Source organism: Zootoca vivipara, chromosome 15 (genome assembly GCF_965207765.1).
Source record: "Zootoca vivipara chromosome 15, rZooViv2.hap1.1, whole genome shotgun sequence".
In the NCBI taxonomy this organism is placed as follows: Eukaryota; Metazoa; Chordata; class Lepidosauria; order Squamata; family Lacertidae; genus Zootoca; species Zootoca vivipara.
The window spans coordinates 5435486-5460864 of NC_142598.1; the positions used below are offsets into that span (position 1 = coordinate 5435486).

The 25379-nt window shown below is 46.9% G+C and overlaps 1 protein-coding gene across 4 annotated transcripts; it reads right to left on the minus strand.

Moving 5' to 3' along the window:
- Positions 1-840: 840 nt before the first annotated feature.
- LOC118075500 (myoD family inhibitor domain-containing protein-like) lies at positions 841-24626 on the minus strand. Of its 4 annotated transcripts, XM_088658527.1 has the most exons (6): positions 24319-24626; positions 22239-22436; positions 15588-15694; positions 8299-8424; positions 6384-6617; positions 841-2317 (listed from the first exon to the last, which is right to left on the minus strand). In XM_088658527.1, exons 3-6 carry the CDS (start codon positions 15685-15687, stop codon positions 2058-2060), a joined length of 720 nt encoding a protein of 239 aa, XP_088514653.1. In that variant the 5' UTR covers positions 15688-15694; positions 22239-22436; positions 24319-24626; the 3' UTR covers positions 841-2057. The 4 variants fall into 4 exon arrangements, with proteins under 4 accessions (XP_088514653.1, XP_088514652.1, XP_088514651.1 ...); XM_088658526.1 differs by lacking the exon at positions 24319-24626 and having other exon boundaries at positions 22239-23561; XM_088658525.1 differs by lacking the exons at positions 22239-22436; positions 24319-24626 and adding an exon at positions 16581-17081.
- Positions 24627-25379: the final 753 nt, after the last annotated feature.

Sequence of the window (25379 nt, forward strand, 5' to 3'; positions counted from 1 at the left end):
GTCTATATTTCCATGCTTTATTTAGCTGCATGTTTTGTGATTTTAAATTTCTGCCGGGGCTCTCTCACCAAAGAGTACTTGCCCCAAACCTGGATCTAGGCTTACAGGGAATTCACCTTTTTATTTTACCATATCTATTCTTTTCTTTATAACCCAATTATAAAACACAAAATACCAACACATATAAATTTCAGCTCCTTGTTCAAGCTGCCCATAGGGCAGAATCATAGAGTTGGAAGAGAGCCTGAGGATCGTCTAGTGAAGTCCAACCCTCTGCAATGTAGGAATATGCAGTTGTCCCTTATAGGGATCAAACTTTCAACCTTGACAGAATCAGCACCATGCTCCAACCAAGGGATGCAGGTGGCACAGTGGTCTACACCACTGAGCCTCTTGTGCTTACCAATCAGAAGGTTGGTGGTTCAAATCCATACAATGGGGTGAGCTCCCGTTGCTCTGTCCCAGCTCCTGCCTACCTAGCAGTTCGAAAGCACACCAGTGCAAGTAGATAAATAGGTATCGCTGTGGCGGGAAGGTAAACGGCATTTCCGTGTGCTCTGGTTTCCATCACGGTGTTCTGTTGTGCCAGAAGTGGTAAATTCATGCTGGCTACATGACCCAGAAAGCTGTCTGTGGACAAACACTGGCTCCCTCGGCCTGAAAGTAAGATGAGTGCCACAACCCCATAGTTGCATTTGACTGGACTTAACCATCCAGGGGTCCTTTACCTTTACCTACCAATCAACTGAGCTATCTAGATGATATAATAATGTAGCTGTGTGTTGAATAAGGAACTGGGAACTTGTCATCAGAAGGAATCAGTCTGCAGTTCACAAAGGCTTAGTATTTACAGTGCTACAAGAGTTTTTGAGTCCCTCCAAACCAAGACTAGGCGTAGGAGTCCCAACACCCTCTGGAGGAAACCACAATGGGTTCCAGACTGTAACATTACAGTCACACAACTCAGGCCCAACAACACAATAATTTGTGGGGGGGGGGGGAGATGTGAGAACTTTGGGGGCAAGCAATGCTGGTACAGAAATAAAACTGAAGTAACAGGTGCTGGCTTCATTAATTTAAATTTATTTTACAATCAGGCATCCTGATCAGCACAACAATATATTTCCAGGCACAAAGAAATAGTCATGTGATAAACACCAACCTGGAGCCTATATAGTCCATTTAAAGTTCACATCAGAAACACATCAGGCACTTCCAGACTGTATAGCTATTCTCAGGTGGGATTCAATCACACACTGGCAAATTCAGGGAGGTCTTGCACAACAAATCCACGCCCTAAAACAACTGGACTTTTTTTGGAATTAGGAAAGTGACAGGAAAATGCACTGGAAAGTGTGGGACAACACCTTTTTTTTAATGCAAGGCCTTCTAACTTCCTTGCAATCAAATAAAAAGCAATGCTCATTCAATATCCAACCTTGTATAATCTCCCTGAAAACAAATTCAGTACAGGAAGAGGAATTTCTTTGGCTCTGAGGCATATTCAGCTTCAGTCCATTCAGATATATCACAGCATCAATGTATATATTTTTTGTCACAGTTAAAAAAAAGGAGAGAGATTCCATCCACAGTTGCATGGTGACACCTGTCGAAGATGCATGGCACTGATTTTTCTGTAACATTACAGTGCAGAGCAGAATAGGCTTGACCTGGCAGGATTGTGTAGTGCGAGTGGAATTTATCCTGTCTTCAGGGCGAATGCAGCTTAGCCTTTTTGATGACATCATCACAATGTCTGGGTGTGACATCACGCAACTGAAACAATACTTAATGGGCCTCATCCCATCCAATACAAACAGCTGTGTGCATACAAGCAATGCATTTTGGGATGTTACCATGAGATAAAAAAAGAGGAAGGAGCTTGCCTGAGGATGTTCAAAGGAGTTGGGGCTTTGGTAAGAAAAGAGGCCCAGATTAATCTCTTGCCATGCTTTGTAGTTTGGTGGGGTGGTGGGATTCCCAAAGGTATACACACACATCCCAACGCAGTCTGGAACCATGGAGGACAGATGGACACGATCTCCCGGTCCCTGAATTCAGGCTGGGAAGCAGATAGAACAGCACTCCAGGCAGATCTCAAGACAGTCAGAGGAGCCGCAGCAATCCTGCAACATCCCACAGCCTAACCCACAGGGGCAGTTTCCTCCACCTGCTTCCCCACAGCAGCTCTCGGCAAGGGACTCCCCTCCTTCTCCACCACAGCAAGCCTCTAGGCAGCCCCCGCAGTCCAGGGCAAGTGAGCAGAGGGACATAAACTCACAGAAGAGGCAGGCAAGAGCACAGTGTGCGCAGCGATCTGGAGGAGGAGAGAGAAAGGGAGAAGATGAGAATCTGGGAATCTCACCACAGTTTCCCGAACTTCCTACATAGCAGAAATTGCCTTCCAGCCATATCTTGACCTCAGAGTGCCACTGACTTTTGCACGGAGTCCAATGTGCTCCAGAAACTCAGTTCATGGAAGACTAGGTGTATTTTTGTTTTGAGGCGAAATGAATGAATGAAAATCAGAAACAGCTTGCACCCCGAGCCTAGATTTGCTAATCCTGATGTGGAGACCATTTGGCTCACCGGAGGCTGCTGAACTGCAGCTCCCACCATCCCTGGCCATTGGCCATGAATCCCGGGGCTGATGGGAGTTGTAGTTTAGTAACATCGGGAGGGCCAAAGGTTCCCCACCAACGGTCCTAACCAACAAATCAGCCAGAGAGTGAGGAGCTGCAGCAAGGCTGGCTCGTGGATTTGGAAAAAGTTGCCCTCGGGACATACACAGAGAGAATGATCTCAGGACATGCATAGGGATAATGGTCTCCCACATCTGGGGTGCTCCATGTAATGTGAGGGTGGCAGGGATGTTAGGGCCACAGGCCCTTGGGCAGCCTTGAGGGCCCCCAGCAAATGCTCAGCCATGCCAGCCTCTGTGGAGCGAGGGATGTGTCAACCAGGCTGCGTTCGAATCAATGTAGATACTGAGTAACTAGTTATTATTCAATTATTTATATGCCACCAAGGCAACTCATGCAATGAACAATCTAACAAGAATCAAAACAGACAAGGCAGCAGCAAGTACAGTTGTTAAAAAGACTAATTAAAACAGCTAACAGAGATTAATATATCAACTATATTCAGTAACATAGGGACCCAGGTGGCGCTGTGGGCTGAACCACTGAGCCTAGGGCTTGCTGATCAGAAGGTCGGCAGTTCGAATCCCTGTGACGGGGTGAGCTCCTGTTGCTTGGTCCCAGCTCCTGCCAACCTAGCAGTTCGAAAGCACATCAAAATGCAAGTAGATAAATAGGAACCGCTACAGCGGGAAGGTAAACGGCGTTTCCATGTGCTGCTCTGGTTTGCCAGAAGCGGCTTTGTCATGCTGGCCACATGACCTGGAAGCTGTACGCCGGCTCTCTCGGCCAATAATGTGAGATGAGCGCGCAACCCCAGAGTCGGTCACAACTGGATCTAATGGTCAGGGGTCCCTTTACCTTTATATTCAGTAACATAGTTCTCGGGGGGGACGGACGACTTATTTAAGAAAAGGTCATTTTTTAAAAGTGTTTTGTTTTTTAAAATAAATTAAAATCCACAGCACAGAAGCCATAGGCACTTCTGAGGTGAGAGAGTCCCATAGTCTGGAGAAATATCCCCGGAAATGTAAACAATCCAAGACAAATGTGCACCAAAAAGCCGATCTGACTTAAATATATTCAGACTGAAGTTTGCTCACCTGCCATAAGGATCCCAGGAAGAAGTAAAGATTAGTAGAAGGCATCTTTGGCAGCCAAGGTTAGTGATAGCACAGCTCAGACACTTCTAATGCAAGTTCGAGACATTCACCAGTCTGGTAGCATAACTCCAGGGCCGGCCCCTCAAACCGACAGCAGCAGCAGCAGCAGCAGCAGCCCTGGGGGTCCGAGCAAAAGCCCAGAAGCCTGGAGCTGCAAGATGGTACAGGGAAGCAAGAGCAAATGGGCCCGGAGAAAAGAGGCAGGATGTCCGAGAAACGGCAGAAGAGGCAAGCTAAGAGGAGAGTGGCACACAGCTCTGTGGAAAGGAAAGGAGAGCGAGAAGGCAAATAGGACAGCTTTATTTGGAAACACCCCTGCAAAGTATAATTCTAAAGCATCATTCCTCTCCAGGTCCGACTCTGAAAATACCAGCTATGAATCATAGAGTTGGAAGAGACCACAAGGGCCATCCAGTCCAACCCCCTGCCGAGCAGGAAACACCATCAAAGCATTATTGGCATATGCCTGTCAAGCCTCTGCTTAAAGACCTCCAAAGAAGGAGACTCCACCACACTCCTTGGCAGCAAATTCCACTGCCGAACAGCTCTTACTGTCAGGAAGTTCTTCCTAATGTTTAGGTGGAATCTTCTTTCTTGAAGTTTGAATCCATTGCTCCGTGTCCGCTTCTCTGGAGCAGCAGAAAACAACCTTTCACCTTCCTCTATATGACATCCTTTCATATATTTGAACATGGCTATCATATCACCCCTTAACCTTCTCTTCTCCAGGCTAAACATACCCAGCTCCCTAAGCCGTTCCTCATAAGGCATCATTTCCAGGCCTTTGACCATTTTGGTTGCCCTCTTCTGGACACGTTCCAGCTTGTCAGTATCCTATGCATTTCTGCAATCATGAAGCTGTCTCTCTCTGAACCCCAATCCCTTGGGCAATTTTGCTTCTTCTTTTTTAAGCAACAAGTGAATTAAAAAGATGGAAAACGTACTTTGGAAAGCATACAAGAGGAAAAACCAGTGGCTGAACAGCCATTAAAATTTGCTGGAATGCACATTTGTTATTTCATCTGAGAAGCTGGGAGCCAGGCCCATAGGACAGCCGAGGCGCCCGCTGCCGTCCTCTTTATCTTAAGGTGTGCGAAGGCAATTGGGAAACATCTGGCTTGAGTCTCTTTAAACTCATTAGGCACTCAACAACAGCTAGCCTGAAGAGTTGGCCTCTGAAGCCAGAACAATCACATGGTGCCGCCCTGTTGGAAGAGCACCACTTAAGGCCACCGGTGGGGAAGGAGATTGCATGCTTAACTGCTTCCCTGGGTAAAGAGTGCCTTGCTCTTTAACCTTTGGGCTTCCCAGGGTGAGTTGGCTAATGATCAGAGCCTCTTTGGCCTGTTTCAGAGTACACAAGAGGCGGGAGGTCTCTTAAGGAACGTAAGATGCCCCACTGTTGCCAGTGTAGTCAGTTTTATAAGGTGTGACGTCGCTTGTACTGTATTTGTATCTTTTTATTATTATTTTCAATTTTATACATTTCAATAATTTTATAGTCAAAGCAAAATAAAAAAATTCCTTCCAGTAGCAACTTAGAGACCAACAAAGTTTGTCATTGGTATGAGCTTTTGTGTGCATGCACACTTCTTCAGATACAAAAACTCACACCAATGACAAACTTTGTTGGTCTCTAAGGTGCTACTGGAAGGAATTTTTTTATTTTGTTTCAACCATGGCAGACCAACACAGCTACCTATCAATAATTTTGTAATCATTTTAACATTCCAAAACTTGTCTTCCTTCCCCCTCTTTCTGCGGTTCCTTAAATTTATTTTTAATATTTTCTGCATATACAAATTAACTTAATTTGCTCATTTATTCATCTACTTTAAATATATACTCCTATGAAACTGCAGGTTATTACATTAATCCTGCCACTGTTCTTATCTGTTTACAATTCATTTGTAAATATTCCATCCTTTTATAAAAAGTTTGTTGTCTTGATTTGTTATTTTTCCGGTAAGTTTCGCCATTTCTGCAGATTCCGCAATTTTTGTATCCATTCTTCTTTTGCTGGGACTTCTTCTTCTTCTTGCTTGTATTTGTAACGTGCATTGTTATTCTCGTCAAAAATCAAATCAAGAAAGTTAAAGGTAAAATAAGCCGGTCTTACAATACAACCAAAATAAATATCGCAAAATGTCGTCATGTGAGATGGGGCTTGCGCGGGTGATTAGTTAAACTTTCCTATGGTCACAGATGGGAAGGGGAATGGGCAGGTAGACTTGAAGAACATAGGAAGAGTCCTGCAGGGTTAAACCCAAAGGCCAATCTGGTCCAGCATCCTTTTCCTCCACAATGGACAACCAGATGCCCCTGGGAAGCTCACAAGAGCACATAAGGCCAACAGCCCTCTCCCATAACCATTGTACCCCAGTGTTCACATTGGAAAGGAAGAGGCTAAAGAGAGCCTTTTTGCCAGAGTCTCAGTTCTTATGTCCCACCACTGAGCTCCAGCTAAGCCCCAATGTCACTATTTTGAGCTTGTTACTCTCCATCCAAGTCTTTTGCGGTGTCCCACCCATTGACCCATCCCTCCCAAACTGCCTCCCACTCTCAATGCCCATGCACTCACCATCCCCAGCCACCTCCTGGATCTGAGATGCTGTGGATTTGCAGCTCTTCCTACTGCTGTTGGTGCAGACAGAGGCGGTGGAGCCAATGCGCTGCTTCTTGGAGACTCGCGGCTGCTGCCTCACGGAAGCCGGGGGAAGCCCACAGCCGTTGGCGCAGTAGGCAGGATGGAGGGTAACCTTCCCTGGCTGGAAAGAGGAGTTGACGATGCCAGTGACGACGGACTGGGGGAGCTCTGCAAAGAAAGGGGAAAGTAACCTGAAGCCTGCAGGTGCAACGTTGGCACTGGGTGAAGATTATGCTGCAAGAATAATAACTCTTCCCTCGTAAATGGCCAACAGCAGTTTTAGGAGGGGGCAACTTTTGCCGGCACCATTGACAGAGGGCAGTGGTTAAACCTCCTCCTTGCACACTGTGGTTCCGATATGTCTCACCTCCCCATGACGTGATGGCTACAGTATTTACTTTTTTAAAAAAGCTGTCTTTTAAAACAATAGTTTATTTCACTATATTTCCCTTTTCTTAGTAGACCGTTCCTCCAACATGCTATCCCCATTTCCTACTTGTCCGGGAGGAAGCTCCATTGAATTCAATAGGACTTGCTTCTTAGTCAACTTCTTAGCCAGAATTTTTGTTAGGGGAGGGAGGCCTTTTGTTGGAAGGGGGGGGCATGACCTCAGTTTGCTATGAATTTTGTTGATTTTTATTGATGCGGGGGCAGCTGCCGCCCCTGCCCCCCTGGCTACACCCATGGTTAGGATTGCACCATTAGTTATTAAAAGAAAAACATAAATTCACCAAGAAGGAAGGAAGGAAGGAAGGAAGGAAGGAAGGAAGGAAGGAAGGAAGGAAGGAAGGAAGGAAGGAAGGAAGGAAGGAAGGAAGAAGGAAAAGGAGACTTGAGAAACAGAAGTATAGAATAAAAATAATAAAATTAAGGAGCAGAAACCAATGTAAAATAAATACTAAGAAAGACTTTTAACCCCGTACCAGAATGTACAACATGCCTTTACCAGTGGTAGTCCTACTGGCTATTTGCATTTAAAAACACATAAATGGTAATCATTTCACACAATCCGCCCCCCCCAATAATATTGATAATATTTTGAGTGGGAACTGAACCTGGGACCTTCTGGAGGCACAGCATGTGTCCTGCCACTGAGCTAACTGTCTACACCCACACGCACTGTTGGCTTAGAGAAACTCTGCCTGGAGCAGCTAACCTGACAGACAAACCACCACTTAGTGGTTGCTGTGGGATTTCATGGCCCCCACATTATTCCAGGTGCCTTCAGACACCCTAGTGGTGGGACTGAGGTCGTTGCAGGTGCCCAAGATGTTGATCACATCGCCCTGCCCCTTCACAGCTCGGTCGATGTCCACCAGGTCCCCAACCACCACCTGTGCTGGTCGGACCTCCACTGGAAGCCGAATCGGGTCACACACCAGAACCTGGTTCCTAGCCTTGACGGCTTGCGGCAAGGTGGCCAAGCCGGTCATGCCAGTGGTGCCAAAGATGGCGATCCTTTTGCAGGCTGTGGCCATGGCAGGCTCCTTCCCTTCTCTGCCTGCCTCATCATTTCCAGACAGACACCAGATACCACAAGACTCTTTAGCCCTAGGCAGACTTCTCAAAGCACGGAGAATCAATGGGGTGATGGAATTGGGATCCCTGTCCCCGGGGACGGATCCAGAGTGCAAAGTCTGCAAGCAAGTGTACAGCTTCTGTGTGCAGAGACTCAATGTGTGTGGCTTGATCAATACATAAAGGGCTACAGTAAATAAATAATGGGGCACCAGGGGGATTACAGACCATTACCGTAATCCAATAAAACCAAGATCTCTATTTAGGCTCTTGTTTCTTAGCTTCCTCTGCTTATGAACTCTCTCTCTACTCCTCCCCACTTTATTCTTACCATTTTCTGCTTTCTTTGGTATCTGGGCAGAAGGAATGAGAGAGGAATCTTCACTGGAATTAAACTCCCCAGGCGAGTATCTCTGGTTTTCAGGGAAAGAGATGTTTCCAAATGATTCCTCGTGCTCTGGCAATTGAAAGAAGGAATTGTTGTTGCTTATTGATTGATTTGTATACAGTTTATATGCCAAAATTGGTCTTAAATTTCCCGGACATAGCCAATATTCTGCCCTCCTAAACAGCATGAGGGGGTGGGGAAACGTTGAAATGTTCAGGAAAATCTGGACAAATGGCAGCCCATGTCAGAAGCATAAATTTTGGCTCTCTCTCTTTATTAGATTCTGCAAAAAAACAACTGCACAGAAAAAGCTCAACAAACTTTTCACTTTTTTGCAAATCACCCCAATCTCTGAGTGGTGAGAGATTCCAGACCCAGGGGTTTGGTTTCCTTGGAACGAGGGACAACAGTGTTTTCTTTCTGATTTATGGTTTATTCACACATATATGCAACCTGAGCCCAAGACAGAGGGGCTCACAGCATTAACAACGCTCCTTAAGATATTGTTTCTATCACAGTCACGGTGTTGGAATCAAGCATGTCATTCACCAGGGGTCAGCAAACTTTTTCAGCAAGGGGCCAGTCCACTGTCCCTCAGACCTTGGGGGGGGGCGGACTATATTTTGAAAAAATATATATGAATGAATTCCTATGCCCCACAAATAACCAGAGATGCATTTTAAATAAAAGGACACATTTTACTCATGTAAAAACACGCTGATTCCCGGGACCATCCGCGGGCCGTGATTGGCGATTGGGCCGGATCCGCCCGCCCCCGGGCCTTAGTTTGCCTACCCATGGCTTTCACTCTCTAGCTTCTGCCTGCCACCTGCTTCCAGATCACACCCAGCCTTGGCTTTTGCCTTCCTCACTACCAGCCACATGAGCGAGGCAGCCCACCCATTTGCCCACTGACACAAGGTCACCTCCTTTGCTATACCAAGGACCAGATGGCAATGACAGCCACATTATCTCGCAAAGGAACTGGCCTGGCTAGTTCAACAATGGAATTCTCCATGAGATTTCATCCTTTGTTGGATCCAGGACCCTAGTACTCAGAAGGGACTCAGGCATCATACAGACTGACCCCCTCCCCCCGCAAACTCACAACAATACATTAATTAAAACACACAATCACTATTCCAGGCATCTCCAAACTTCGGCCCACCAGATGTTTTGGACTACAATTCCCATCACCCCTGACCACTGGTCCTGTTAGCTAGGGATCATGGGAGTTGTAGGCCAAAACATCTGGAGGGCCGCAGTTTGGGGATGCCTGCACTATTCCATCAGAACATTAAAACACCATTCATTAAACGTCTTTAAAAGTTAAAACAAGAAGTTCAAGTTCAGAGGCATGCTGGCCTAACCAGGTGTGTCGTCAGCGGCCTGCAAAGTGTCAATGCTGGTGGAGCCTTTTGGATTTCAGCGAGGCCCCCCAGACAACCTATTTGTTTAAAACACAGCCTGATTTGCTTGCACAAAGCTTACGTGGAGGTCATAATATATCTGGTCTTTATTCAGCATTCGGTTACATGACCCTGAGCATTCATTCTGATATCCTTGAGGGGCATTTACAGGTCATCTCATCATTCATTCCGCACTTTTCTATGCATTTCCGCATCACTTTCCTAACCACAAAAATTCAATTTCTTTTTAAAGTGGATCAGCTGCACTAGGGCAGAGGTCTCCAGATGTTGTTGTACTACAGATGTTGTTGTACTACAACTCCCATAATCCCCTGACCATGCAGACTGAGGCTGATGGGAGTTGTAGCCTGACATCTGGAGGGCACCCTTTTGGCTACCCTGCTGCTAAGGCAACACCATGTTTTAATCCACTTTAACTGCACCAATGTAAAGTTGCAGTATGTGCTTGAATCCCCACTGCAGAATCCTAACAGCCTGGGTGTGCTTGAATTCCTCCCGCAAAACGGAGGCACCCTCAGATGGACTTTCTCTCCCATTCTCACCGAAGTGTGACTTAATTTGAGCCTGATTCCATTTAGGGCTGAGGCTGTAATCCTATACACAAATACCTGTAAGTCCCACTGAACGTGGCAGGACTTACCTCTGAGTGGACATGCCTAGGATAGCACTGAATGCCACCTAATCTTGTTTTCACAGCCCTGGAATTTACGAAAGGATGGGAGGGAAAGGAAGTGTCGCTGAGGGAAGGGTGGACAGAGGAAGGGCTCGACCCACTCCCCTGTGCTTTCGACTATGTGATTATTCTTCAGGACCACTTAGACTGCTAATTATTATGAGATAAAGCAACCACAAAAATGCTCTGGGAATACATGGCCATGGGGGGGGGGGTAATTTCCCCTTTATTTACTTATTTTTAGTTTGTCTTGTTTGCCTTTATTTGTACTTGGTTTCTTTTTGGAAAATTCAGTCACAACGACGGCAACAACATAAGATGAGGTTGCTTAAGGACCTACCCACGTGATACTGACACAAAAACCCTGCACAAACAGGTAGTTTTCCCTTTCTTGACTAAATACAAATGAAGGCTGCTGAGCCTCACTATGAAACTTGCCACCCTTTGGACGTAATGTTTTTGTGTTCTCTCTCTCTCTCTCTCCCTCTCTCTCTCTCTCACACACACACGCCCAAGCCTGAAATAGCAGTTAAATAGCACCACTAGGAACACAAAAATGAAAGGCAAGGATGGTTTTGCCCTTTCGATGGCCTTAGAAATGCAACAGGAGTATGCTGGTGCCAGGCATCGCTCTTCTGCCCAAGTATCTCGGCCACTGAATCGCTCCTGACAATACTCCCTGTCTCTTTTGCACAGACACCGCCAGGCACACAACTAAAATAAGCCTACTGAAAATGTCAGCATTTCGGGTAAGATCAAATTTTGCATTGATGGTATAAGTTACATTTGCTTAAAAACAATTGTTTTGAAACTCTTCTTTGAAAGCCCTTTTTTTGAATAAGGGGAATTTGCCCCCTTTCCTTGAGTTCCCAAGCTGGCCTCTTTACAGGGCCTGGATTTTTGTAAAAAGAGCACAGGATATTTTCTGCAGCATCTGTCTATTTACGGTACAAATAAATCTGCAGAGTCTGTTGGAAGGCTGCAGACTCTTCAAGCAGGCAGCACAACCACAATTCCTGCATCAGAACTCCAAAGACTGACCATTCCTCATTTCTCTTTCAAGTTTATATATGCTTTCGCTGTCCTTACTTATGAGGGATGATCTCTGTTTCTGGGACCTGTCGCTTATAAATTGCTACCCTGATTTTTGCCTTTTGGGGATCCCTTGTTATTTTTTTTAGTAGAACATAGGAAGCTCCCCAAAACCAGGTCAGACTATTGGTTTGGTGCATTTAGCCTAAAACTGGATCTTTGTAGTTCTATTTGTGGATCTATCCACCAGCCTTTGGCTTTCTGTATTGCTCACTTTGCTTGCTTAGCGGAAGTACAGCCAAGATAATATGCACTTGAACCTTTAAGGAATGTGTCAGACCGGAATGCTTCTATATGGTATAGCAATACAATCTTTCTTACCTTTGCCATCCTAGAGCTGGCCAAAAACTGATTATACCTGCCTATTGTGCTCAAAATGCTTCTAACTGCTTTTTGCCAATACGTAATTTTCTGGACCTGTGTCAGGTCTTTGTGTAGTCTTGTGTATAAGAAACGGACATCGCCCAAAGCTCTGGGTCAGTCCTCTTGGAGCGATAGCCCGGGGAATTGACCACTCAGCGCTGTTTTAGAAATAAAGCCTGGCTTTGCCTACTTTCATTGTTCCTGACTCCTGAGTCCCGGTGGCACGGGGTGCTAGGGCGCCGGGCCGGTAGGCAGGGCGCTGCACGGCAAAGCCGCGCGGAAGCCATGCTGCGCCCTGCGAGGGCGGGGTCGCCGGAGCGATCTCCGCCCCTCAGCGCCAGGGCGCATGACCTGCTTGAGACTGCCCTGTCTCTGAAGGTAAAGGTAAAGGGACCCCTGACCATTAGGTCCAGTCGTGACCGACTCTGGAGTTGCGCGCTCATCTCACATTATTGGCCGAGGGAGCCGGCGTATAGCTTCCAGGTCATGTGGCCAGCATGACAAAGCCGCTTCTGGCAGACCAGAGCAACACATGGAAACGCCGTTTACCTTCCCGCTGTAGTGGTTCCTATTTATCTACTTGCATTTTGACGTGCTTTCGAACTGCTAGGTGGGCAGGAGCTGGGACCAAGCAACGGGAGCTCACCCCGTCACAGGGATTCGAACCGCCGACCTTCTGATCAGCAAGCCCTAGGCTCAGTGGTTTAACCCACACCACCACCTGGGTTCCCTTGATCTCTGAAGGTATTTCCCATCAACTGCTACTTGAGATGCGTTTAACCGGTAATGCAAAAAATGGAACCTGGGACTTTCTGCAGGAACGGCACATGCTCAGCCACTGAACTGATGTGAATTGCAAGTGCTATCGCCATCTTTCAGGGTTTAAACTCACTCCACAGTGGCTCAAGAGGCTATGGCAGGGGTCGGCAACCTAAGGCCCATGGGCCACAAGCAGCCCACAGGGGTCGTTTAACTGGCCCACGAGCCGTCCCCAAACCGAGCTGTCCGCACGGCGAGTCCCTGCACGCTGTGCTAAACTGGCACAGTGTGGCATGGGGACTCGCTTCTGCGGTGCTGGAAATTGTGCATGCGCAGACGTAGACGCTGGAAATCGTGCACGCACGATCCAGCCCACGGAGGGATCTCCACTGGAGTGAACCGGCCCAGGCCAGGTAAACTTTGCCGACCCCTGGGCTAAGGTCACATCCACAGAACTTGTTTATCAAGCACTCATCCCAATTTGTTTGTCAGGAGATTAGGCAACATTAGCTATTTATTGAGCATTCATTCTGATTTATATGCAAGGACCATTGGATTCAAGCAGATGTTATCTTACACTTTTTGGTGCACTTCCCCAGCGCCTCCCTATTGCAAAAAGTGAGATTTGGGGGCCGGGCAGAGTATAGGTTTGCTGTGCAAGAGCATCAAATCAACTTTAATTGTGCAATCTGAATTTTCTGGTATGTGACTGAATCCCACCTGAAAATAGTGACAGCCTGGAAGTGCCCAAAATCTCAGAGGGACTCTGAATCTCAGCGTGGGAACCAGATCCATTTTGTCTGCAGCACTAACACCAGGCATTGCACATGGCAATTGGCAAGGTGCCTTTTGAGCTGTTGATGCTCACCCATGGGAGGGCGATTAGGTCCACCCTTGCTAGACTCAGTTCAGCTCTCTATCCTGCAACTCCTTGAGAGCTGAACGCAGCTTTCCTGCCATCTAGTTATGAAAACTGTGCCCTTACTGAGAGCATGTGAAACTTTAAAATAATAGCTTTCATACTTTTAAATGAATAATGCAAAGATCGAATTAATCACTCCATGCACCCGGCATAGTAAAAGGCATAATTTAAAAATTGAATTAAAAGGCACTTAATGGAAGTCTAATTGCCCCTTTTGAATTAACTTTAATTACAATTTCAGGGTTTTTTATTTTTAAAAAATAGATTCGCTGCTGTGCCGAGTCTCATCAAATAACAAATCGTAGCTTTAGATCCTCAAATTTCCTTTCGGTATATTAGTGCCACCAGCTTCAATAGCAACTACATTGCTAGGTAGTAGCTGGAGGAAGGTGCAAGCACAACACAGCTCTACAACAGAGACCCTGCGTGGCTTTCCCTGTGGGGTGGGCGAGTGAGAACAGTGCAGCCCTAGTGGCAGATGAAGATGATGGACTGGCGAAGCTGACAGGAAAAATCCGAAACCAGCATGATCCAGTATTCCAAAAGGACTGGAGGGAATATGTGAAAGATTATTGTAAGCATTTAACATCACTAGCAGGGTTGTCTGAAGACATGTAATGAGAAATTTCCTCTCTATTTTCATTTAAATGTTGAGCTATTTTGTAATGAGTGTATTTTAGAATTTGAAAACGTGCAAAATGCAATGATATAAAGGTTAATTTTGAGGCGGGAGGGAAGGAAGTCGATAGGCTCTAAAGAGCCAAAGAAGTAAAGTGGATAAGGATGATGTGAATGTATACTATCAAATGGAAAATAAATAAAAAAATTATTTTTTACTGTTTACTATTAGATTCTGATGGATTGCTGAATGTTGCTTTGTTTGAAATAAGTTATTGTGACTTTTTATATTGGATCAGATTATTACTATTAATGTTTTATGTTTTATTATGTTTTCATATGTGTTGGTAGCCGCCCAGAGTAGCTGGGGCAACCCAGCCGGATGGGTGGGGTAGAAATAAAATTATTATTATTATTATTATTATTATTATTATTATTATTATTATTACCCTATACCAATTTTTACTTTGCACCTCTAACCAGCTCAACTGCACAATCCATTCTTAAAACCAACCAACCCATGACTTGGCTTGTTTCCTTTTCTGAAAACTGCCCCAAAAGCAAATGACAACAACAAGGACACACACACATCCCTTGACCTAAACAACAAAGAAATTTCCAGTTGCAGTGGGGTCTGCACCCCATTGGGATTCGTAGGGCAGGAGACAGGGAGACTAACAGCAGGTGGAGCCAGAGGCAATTATAGGTTGGAAGTCAGAAGGCAGGCAGGCGGGCAGCGGCGGAGGAAGCCGCTCGGGCACCTGGGGCAGCGCGCCCAGGGGCGGGGTGAGCCGCCCATAGGGGCGGGGTGCACCGCAGGGCCTCCGGAGTCTGCCTGCCTCCTCCCACTCAGCCGCCCTACAGCTGGGGGGGGGGGCAGCGAGCGGACGGTTAGGGCAGCACGGAGCCTGCGCATGCCCAAGCATGCTCTCTCTTTCCCAGGAGAGATGTTGTGACTTGGGCGTGCTGCAGGCCCCACGGTGAGTGCCGTCCAGCATTTTGTCACCCGCCTCAATGGTGACACCCAGGGCGGCCCGCACCCACCGCACACCCCTTCCTCCACCCCTGCAGACGGGGGCTGGCTGAGAGCAGGCCATGCTTGGCGAGGCAGTGCCCCTTGGCAACACGGACTGCACAAGGCGTGCAGCCGCTTGGCGTGGCAGAACATCGTGAGCTGGGCCAGTTCCTTCTAAGGCAAGTTGCACTGCACCCCCATTTCTGTTGCTCATCAATAGCCGTTGCTGTGACTAGCAGCAACAATTGACCCAGGGAGAGTGTTCTACATGTATGGAGCCCGGAGCAAGGCTGAATAGTGCATTTGGCTTACCTGTAACCCAGAAGAATTTCTATTGAATTAAATGGTCAGGTTACTCACCTGAATTGGGGGTGATTTTTGTAGCATCCCCAGGGTCCCTTCTGGATTCTGTCTTTGTTCCATCAGGCCTGATAGGGACACCTGAGTTGACAGCTGACATCTGGGAACTAAAAATGGGAATACGAGAAGTTGGAAATCGCATAAGAGTTAAGTCCCGCATGGTATTATGCTCAGCGCCAAATGGTCTCCACCCCCCTCTACTTTGTTGATGGGTGGATGGGTCTACAACACTTATAGTCACAAGGGTGGCCATGCTGTACAGAGGTCAGTCCTCTATTTCAGATGTGGGGCAGTCTGCAGAGCAGACTGAGAAGAAACACAGGTCACCTGGCTGCAGTCTCCATAATAATAATAATAATAATAATAATAATAATAATAATAATAATAATAAATTATTTATTTATTTATTTATTTATTTATTTATTTATACCCCGCCCATCTGGCTGGGTTTCCCCAGCCACTCTGGGTGGCTTCCAACAGAAAAATGAAATGAAATAATCTATTCAACATTAAAAGCCTCCCTAAACAGGGCTGCCTTCAAATGTCTTCTAAAAATCTGGTAGCTGTTTTTCTCTTTGACATCTGATGGGAGGGCGTTCCGCAGGGCGGGCGCCACCACCGAGAAGGCCCTCTGCCTGGTTCCCTGCAACTTGGCTTCTCGCAACGAGGGAACCGCCAGAAGGCCCTCGGTACTGGACCTCAGTGTCCGGGCAGAACGATGGGGATGGAGACGCTCTTTCAGGTATACTGGACCGAGGCCATTTAGGGCTTTAAAGGTCAGCACCAACACTTTGAACTGTGCTTGGAAATGCATTTCTAGAGAAATTACAGTAAGTATTTCTAAATTGGCATCTATGTAATATGCTAGCACAAGCGAATTCTCTGCAACTCTGCATCATCTTTTATGGTGGTGCATGTCTTCTTTTTAAGCGATGCCTAAATAACATATAGACCCTATAACATGTAGACTCCCTCTTCATTGGGAACTCTTACCAGTTTTGACTCTTGCAGTGTGGTCAGCTGATGTGAATGATAGTTTTGGCCTCTGCAAGCCAGCACAGCCACCTCCCTCCCTAAAAAGTCAATCTATTTTATCAGAAGGATGGCTGAAATGATACATGTGACGTACTTTGAACTCTTGACCTGGGGTCTACTAGAAATGTTCTCATCCTCCATGACCCTACACATCAGTCCTTCCCGTTACCACCATTATTATTGTTCTTATGCTTGTAGATAGCAGATTCCCTGAAACTGAGTTGTATTCATCATCACATTAAGAAGATTTTTCCATCAGCACACAGATTTCTGCTTGCACAACAGAATGATCTTCCAGCAGAATGATCTTCCTCTCTTCCTGTGCTCCCCCTGAATCTGTTCTGTGTTTCCCCAAAAGCCTCCAGAGCAGATTTGGGGACAGTGTGTAGAGGAAGAGGCAGAAATCCTGTTGTGCCAGCACTAATCCTTGCACTAGCACAACCATCTTGTTTAATACCACCCATTGCCCGTTATGCTACCAAGCAGAGGGCATTTTGTAATTTAGAACCAGTGGCGGAGCTTCATGCTCTGGCACCGGGGGGCGGAGAGCAGGCGGGGGCAGAGCGGGTACACATTCTGGGGGCGTGGTGCGCGTTCTGGGGGCGTGGCGCGTCGCCCGCAGGGGAGGGGCGGGCAGCCACGATGGCACCCTCAGGATCACGCTGCCCAGGGCGGAGCGCCCTTATCGCTCCCCTCTTCCTACGCCCCTGTTTAGAACCATTGTTCTTCCCGCCGTTCCCTCTGCTTCTCAGGTCAGCATCATGGTACAGTTGGTCAGTTGTATATTACTACTGGTGGTTCCTTTGGCTGCCATGGGTATATGGAACAGGTAGGTTAGTTTTTTTAAAAAAGGAGGCAATAATTTTTTATGGACTTGCCATCAGCAGAACCTCATCAGAACATCAGAGCGCGGGAGGAGTGGAACTATGGCTTCATTTAAGTCCCTTTGTGTTGCTTTTGTAGAAAGGAAAGGAAAGGAAAGGAAAGGAAAGGAAAGGAAGGAAAGAAGGAAGGAAGGAAGGAAGGAAGGAAGGAAGGAAGGAAGGAAGGAAGGAAGGAAGGAAGGAAGGAAGGAAGAAGCAACTAGTAAGTTGAATGAATGAATGAACAATAATTTAAGCCAAAAGGGTGTCATGAAATAGCATTGGGCTGTTATAACCACTTTGACTGTTAAACCACTTTGGGAATTGTAACTCTGTTAAGGGAATAGGGATCTCCTAAAACACAGCAGTCCATCTTTTCATACCAAGTAGGCCTCAAGAGTACTTCAACACGGAACCTGTGCTGGGAGTGAGGCCAGAATTTGACACACTCACCCAGCCATGGGCGTACCCAGCGAGGGGCAGGGGGGGCAGCTGCCCCCCTCCAGAAGCAAAAAAATAATACCGTATTTTACGGACCATAACCCACACTTTTCCCCTCCAAAAACTGAAGGGGAAAAGTTGCTGTGGTTTATGGAAATCGGGCTGTTTTGGCCCCCTCCGCGGCTGCAGCCAGCGACAGGAACGTGTGCGGGGGGAGGAGCAGTCTGAGATGGGGGGGCGGATGGGAGCTCCACCCTTCCTTCCATCCTTCCTTCCCCCCTCTTTCTTTCTTCCTTTTTTACTCTCCCTCCCTCCCTCTCACCCCTTCCTTCCTTCCTTCCTTCCTTCCTTCCTTCTCTCTCTTCCTTCCCTCCCTCCTTCCTTCCTTCCCTCCCTCCTTCCTTCCCTCTCTATTCCCCTCTCTTGCCCCCCCCCCAGTTTTGATCCTGGGTACGCCCCTGCACCCAGCCATCCTACTACCTTCTCAAAGCTGCCTAAGCACAGACCCTCCAAGAGTCCCTATTTTCCAGGGACGTCCCTGATTTAGAGAAGTTGTCCCAGTTTCTGATTTGTCCCGCTTTTCCTTAGGATGTCCCTATTTTCATTGGAGAAATGTTGGAGGGTATGGACTTATCTGACCCCCCAAGCTGTCTGAAGGCAATCCTGTACTGTATAGGGAAGTTTTCTTAATATTTAATGTTTTGCTGTGTTTTTATATGTGTTAGAAACCGCCCAGAGTGGCTGTGGCTGGGGCAACCCAGTAAGATGTGTGGGGTATCAATAGTAAAATTATCATTATGGAATGGGACATCCCTATTTCCATTGGAGAAATGTTGGAGGGTATGTAAGTAAGGAGCTTTGGCAAAGAGGCATAAGGCACTGGCAGGATCCTAGAGCCCTCCTACCTACCTCCTTCCCAAAGCTGGGAAAGTACTAACTAGGCTGTGGGAAGGGGGTGGGAGGACGCTAGGACCCTGTCAGAGCCCTCACACCTCCTTCCTAAAGCCCAGCACCTTGCATTCCTGGCGTTGGGAAGGCAGGGCAAAAGGGGATGCCCAATGTTGCTGAGGGCCACAAAAAATGGCCTGAAGGGCCGTGCTTTGGACCACCTGGCCCTAAGAGCGCTCAGTACTCTGACAGGAGGAGTCTCTGAGGAAATCCATGGTGAAATCTAGACACATATAAAAATGCTGTGATTTTTTTTTTAAAAAAAAACGTTTTGAAAAATATATTGATTTTGCCATAAGCTCACCATCACCATCTAGTGTCACATTTGTGTACTGCACTTAAAACAGACGTAAAACGTTATATTTGCAGCTGTATAGTCCCATGTGTGTGGTATAATGGTGCTTTTAAATGTATGGCGTGGATGTGGCCAGAAGAGCAGAGTCCAGAAGAGCAGCTCACTGCAGCACATTTCAACTTGGCTGTTGTACTGGAGGACAGACAATGTGATAAAAATTAGACCCTCACAACAACAGTCAGCTGCCCCTGAAAGACTGGAGTTGCGACGGGGGGTGGGGGTGGGGAGTTTGGCTTTCCCTTTTTTCTAGGATGGATGGATCAGCCTGGCCAAATATCCACCGCTGATATGAAACCGGAAAAGGGATACGGTATTAGCCCTAACAGCCCAGTGGCAGTTAAGGCCAAGCCTTTTTGGGCTGAAGCCTACTGATGAGCCCGGTCAAAGTCAACTTCAAGTGAGTTTGGCATGTATTTCCATTTCACTGGGTTATAGGATCAAGGTTGTACGTGTGCGGCGGGGAGCCGAACTGGGGCGGAGATGAAAGACATGAGGGGCTCAGAGGTGAGGCTGCTGCTGGGTTGTAGCTTCCTGAGCTCTCGCCAATCCTCCCCAACCAATCCGGTCAGTTCAAAGCCCTGGGAGGGGGAAACAGGAAACAACAGGCCCATTAACCTCCCACCCCACTGGGGCTAGAATAACAGAGGAAGGCAAAACAGCAGGAACAAAAACGTAGAAGCCGGGAGGGGGCCCCGTTGGACTCCAGGGTTTTCGGGTAGGGAGGGCAGCATAGCTTCAGTGGGCTGGAGCGGAGGGGGCTAAGAGGCCAGGCACTTCACATACCCTCCAACATTTCTCTAATGAAAATAGAGATGTGGTTAGTAATAATAATTAATAATAATAATAATAATAATAATAAATAATAATAATAATAATAATAATAATAATAATAATAATAATATTTATACCCCACACATCTGACTGGGTTGCCCTAGCAACTCTGGGCAGCTTCCAACAGATATAAAAAGTATAATAAAACATTAAACATTAAAAAAAAACTTCCATGTACAGGGCTGCTTTAAGATGTCTTCTAAAAGTTGTATACTTCCTTAACTCCTTGGCTCAGGGGTCGCCTAAGTCCATACCCTCCAACATTTCTTCAGTGAAAATAGAGATGTCCAAGGAAAAGCGGGACATTCTGAGATCAAAACAGAAACTGGGACAGCTCCTGTAATTCTGGGACTGTCCCTGGAAAATAGGGACACTTGGACGGCCTGAAACATTATTTCTTCCCGCTAGGGTTCTGCGCGTTTAATAGATGAATGATTCAATAGCAGAATCTTTTCCCAAAGTGGAGATAGAGAGATGGGGGGGAAAGAGTCACCACCTGCTACATTCTACAGGGTTGTTGTGTCAGCTTTCATAGCACAGAAGCTGGGGGGTGAGAGAGGGGGGAAATTGGCTACGCTAACCAGTACGCTGCCCGAGCAGCAGGTGCTCAACTCTCCCATCGAAATCAACGAGACTGACAAGTGCCCAGATCTGGCTAGCGCTCCAGCCTTCTGTATTTCCACCCACAGACAGAAATGGCTCATCGGATAGCAGCAAGGGAGCTGCTGCCTGTCTGGTTAAGGATATGGAGTAAAAAAATGGTGAAGTGGATGGCTGCTGAACATTTGTGCCACATTCAGCCATGTCAAATGACACTTTTTATATTATAGAGCCAATCTATCCCCCTCCTTATGGGCACACCACCTGGAGACTGGGCAAGCGCAACAATGCACACCCATATCTGGGCTGCCTACACACCAAACACTTAAAAAGCACATGACTTCACCCAAAAGACTCCTAGGAACTCCTAGGAATAGTTTTCCCCTCACAGAATTACAATTCTCAACACCCATACCCAACTACAGTTCCCAGATTTTTGATGTGGGCTTTAAATGCATGTTGGTGTGTACATATCTTATATCTGTATAATGCCTAACCCATCGTAATTTCCATTTGTTCCCATACACAGATTCTCATAAGGCACTGTTCTAAGTTAGTACTGTACTGTGGTCTCTCCACCAAGCCCCCTGCCCTCCTTCCCACTTTTCATGCTGTTCAGATTGTATTTAATCTAGCTGTTTAATTTAGCTGCTGCACTACAGATTGCTATGATCCACTGCCGATATTTCTTCTTATTGTTTTTATTCACTGTGAAGGGGAGAAAAACGGCAAACCATGAAAATATTAACAAACAAACAAAATGATGGTGTCAGGCTATTTAGAGAAGATAGACCTCTAACTTCAAAAGGCCAAGTACAATATTTATTATTTATTATTTTTAAAAGTAGGGTTCCCAGTACGTCCAAGACCCCGAGAAACTTCAGATACAGGCCTCTTCTCAACCATGGTTATACATCATGTTCCTGGTATCCCCCCCCCAAGAGATACATTTTGCCAGGGTACTTCACAGCAACATAATTTGGTTTAATGGCTGTTTTGACTGCCCCTTCAGCATAACCAAGTATTTTGGGTTTGGTCCCCACCGCCACAGAACACGTCTAGATGAGCCCATGGTAATTACAACCACTTCACAGGAGTATATGAAGCTGCCGTATACCAAGTCCATCCAGTCCAATACTGTCAACTCTGACTGGCAGCAGCTCTCCATTGTTTCAGGCAGGTGTCTCTCCCAGCTCTAACTGGAGATGTCAGGGATTGAACCGGGGACCTCCTGCAAGCCCCTTCTAAAGCAAGCTGTTTGAGCAGGAAGATTCTGGAGTGCCATTCAAGAAGGCAGATTGTGCAGAGAGCACAAGTACCTTGCAAAGTGCTGACTAAATGATTAAAAAAAAAATACATAGCTTTCATGCAAAGATTAGTGACATGCTAAATGGCAAGCAGAAGGAGGACCCCACCACAAGAGATAAACTTCCAGACTCCTGTCAAAAGGCATGCAGGGAAGCAGCTGCCGGGATCACAATCATACAGGAAAATGTCACAATTAAGTATAAAAGAACCGGGTATTACGAGGGCGATGGGTGTTAAGGGAATCTGGGGGCCAGCAAAGCCTTGATTTACCTGCAAGCAGCTCAGAGGACAGGAATGGACCCCCGGTTCCCTTCTCACTCCTCCACAGCACTTGCGCACGCCAAGCACACTCACAGTTTGGCACAGGCTTCCCTCTCCGCCTGCCTTTCACACTCGGTCCATTCTGGGCTGGCTGATGCTCCAGCTCGTCTGTCGTCATAACATCCTGACTGTAGCTCAGCCCGATAGCTGGGGAGGGAAACAAAATAGCCTAGGCTATCATCACACAAAATAGCCACTCCCCTGCGCCTGCCTTGGTGCTGCTGGGCTGGGGTCCAGGGAGTGGGTGGGCTAAATTCAGTTTAAGTGGGCCGTATTATCTCTACACGAAATGCCACCAGACCAGAAGCTGCTCCACCCAAGGTGCCACCGACTCTCAGCGCCTGGCATAATAAACAGCTGACCCCCTCCTCCCTCCAGAAGCAGCAGCTGCACCTCAATATATCTGGTCTCCTGCTACAGAATATATTCCTCCCAAGCCATTTTGTTGCCCGAGGCAGAACAAGTTTTGCATCTTGCTGTGTCTTAGGGGGTTTTCTTCTTAAGCCTGCTCCCAAATTGCAGACCGATTTTAAGTTCCCTAGTATTATTGATTTGTTACAGTCTCGCTTTACCTGCACTTTGCACAGGGCAGCAATCATGGTTTTTGCCCCTTCCACCCCATTTTGTCCTCACAACAACCCTGAAAGGTAGGTTTGGCCAAGAGAGGGTACCAATTTGAAACCGAGCCGTTGTCTGGAGCTCTGACCACTGTGAAGCAAAAGGAAGGGAAAGTACCAGTTTGTGAAAATGAATTCCATTCAGTCCCTTGTACTGAATGAGTTTTAAGTGAGAAATGGGCTGGCACAACTGTCCCCATTCTCTTGTCCTAAGGGTGAGGAGAGAGACTGTATTACACAAGAATTACTACGATTCTGCCATCTTCAGCAGGGGCTTTTACCAATAATTGGTTTGGGGCTGCCCTGATAAGAATATTACTGAGGTGGACGGTGGCCACTCACTGTTCAAGTCTAACCACACCCTGAATTCACTGGCAAGGCCGGCCCACTCATGAGGCAAGGTGAGGTGACTGCCTCAGGCAGCAGGATCCACCGGGGCAGCAGATCCCAATGCAGATCTTTCTCCCCCTACCCTTGTTCCTGATGGAGATCTTCCCTCACCCCTTCTTTCCTAGCGGAGAGGAGGGCGCCATTTGGGATACACTTCAGGGGCCAAAATGTCTTGGGCCCTGCTCACTGGGTAGCCCCAGTCAAGTGACTATTTTCCTACTCCACAGCCTGGGGATAATAATCACAGCCTACCCTAGAGGGCTGTTGTGATGATTACTATGACGTGAAATGCTTGGAACGTTTAGTAGGAAATGTCCTCACACTCTCACTATTATTTCCGCTCCCAAATTAGCTCCCAAAATTACTATTTTCATATGGGACCTAAAACTATTTTAAAAAGAATTGTAGATCAGTGGAACTTTTTATAAAATAGCTCTCTGTGGCTTTCTGGCTTCCACCTTTCTTTTCAGGCATCCTGCATGGAACCTCACAGCCAGGGCTAAATGCATCCTTCCAAATCTCTCAATTTGGCCCCCGGGGACTCTCCCAAGGCCACACAGCCTCGCCCAAAGCCACTCCCCCCTCCAACCACACCCCTCGCCCACTGTACAAAGGGCAAATTTTGATTCATTGCCCCACCCACTTCTGCCTCTGGCCCCGCCCACCACTGGCATGTGGCCCCTAGAAGGCTGCTCAGAAGAGAATTTAATGTTGCTTAAAAGGGTTTCCTGTCTGCATTCCACGTTTGCTGCTTCTGGGCATCCCATGCTGCTAAACCAAATGGTTGCAAGCTTGGCCTGGGCCAATACATTTTGGCACCTGATGTGGACCCCAAAATGGCACCTTCCTGCCTGCCCCTTCTTCTCTGGGAACAAGGTGGGGCTGTGAGGGCTCTCACATCAAACAAAGCTACTTGCATGAGCCTTTGGCTGGTTCTGATTCTCTGTGGCCTTCCTTTTCCATGTGGGCCACAGCATCAACATTTTTTAAATAGTAACAAAAGGTAAGAAAGTATTGCTTACCAGTAGAGGACGAGGGCAAGGAATCAGGAAAACAAAAGTCTGTCCTTCGAGGGGCAGGAAGATGCAAACAGAGAGGTGGACCTAAAGAGGCAAAAAATGATGAGTGCAGTGCCTGGAGGAACAAGCATATTCTCCAGGAATTTATCCATATTTCCCCAGCTATTTATGCAGAATTATTATTATCCAACAGTTCTGGCTCCAGGATCTGGGGATCCATCAAGTGTGGCAACTTCAGTGGACCTCCCTAGTCCACAAGAGGAGGGATGTGAACACTGAGAATGCTCTTCGGCTGCATCTGATCTTCTTGGCTCTTCTGTGCAAAGAGCAGAAATGAAAGGCCTGCTGTGGTGGGATGGACACCTGTTGTTTTGGGGGTCCTGGCAAATGCCCAGCCTTGCCACCCTCTGGAGCTGGCCCTGTTCATCAATTCTGGGAGACAGATGCTTTGGGGATAGCTGGCACTGCTGTTTTGTGCTGGATTCCTCACTTAGCTGCCTTTGGGTTATGACCAACAATCCTCAGCCAGCACACCCACTGGTCAGAGATGATGAGAACTGTAGTCCCAAACATCTGGAGAGTGTTGGAGTGTTGGTTCCATAGCCAAGTTAACATGATGCCGATTGCTCTAAGTGCATTTAAACTTGGTTAGATTCTACATCTGCCCTCATCTGCCCTCACCCACCTTTAAACAAACATTTCCCATGGAAATACTTAGGCTAGAATAAATCACAGACACTTTGCAAATAAATGAATATATCACTCACAGAGTTCCCAGAAGTTGTATCAAAAAAGTATCTACACGTTGACAGTGAAATAAAGATGAAAAAAGCTTCCAAATGACTTAAAAAGCAAAGAACTTGGTTTTCTAACGAAAAGGATCATGCAGTCTTTGGATTAGCAAAGATGCAGGCTATAAAAATCTCATTTTATGGAGATTCAGTTGACTTGCAGCGAGCCCAGGTCGCATGGCTTCTTGCTTGTTCCAGGAAGCACAAAGAGAGAGGGGAAAGGGAGCAGAGCCTGCTGAGAGCCTGCTAAGCCACATCCACTGGCAACCTACG

Bases quoted from the DNA above. Each gene is read 5' to 3' on its own strand.
- LOC118075500 (XM_088658527.1), bottom strand. From the start codon at position 15,687: ATGTCAGCTGTCAACTCAGGTGTCCCTATCAGGCCTGATGGAACAAAG. The intron at 6,618-8,298 runs GTAAGAATAAAG...CTTTCTTTGCAG, and splicing joins ACCAAAGAAAGCAGAAAATG to AGCTCCCCCAGTCCGTCGTC. The intron at 2,318-6,383 runs GTGAGTGCATGG...CTCCTCCTCCAG, and splicing joins CCAGGAGGTGGCTGGGGATG to ATCGCTGCGCACACTGTGCT.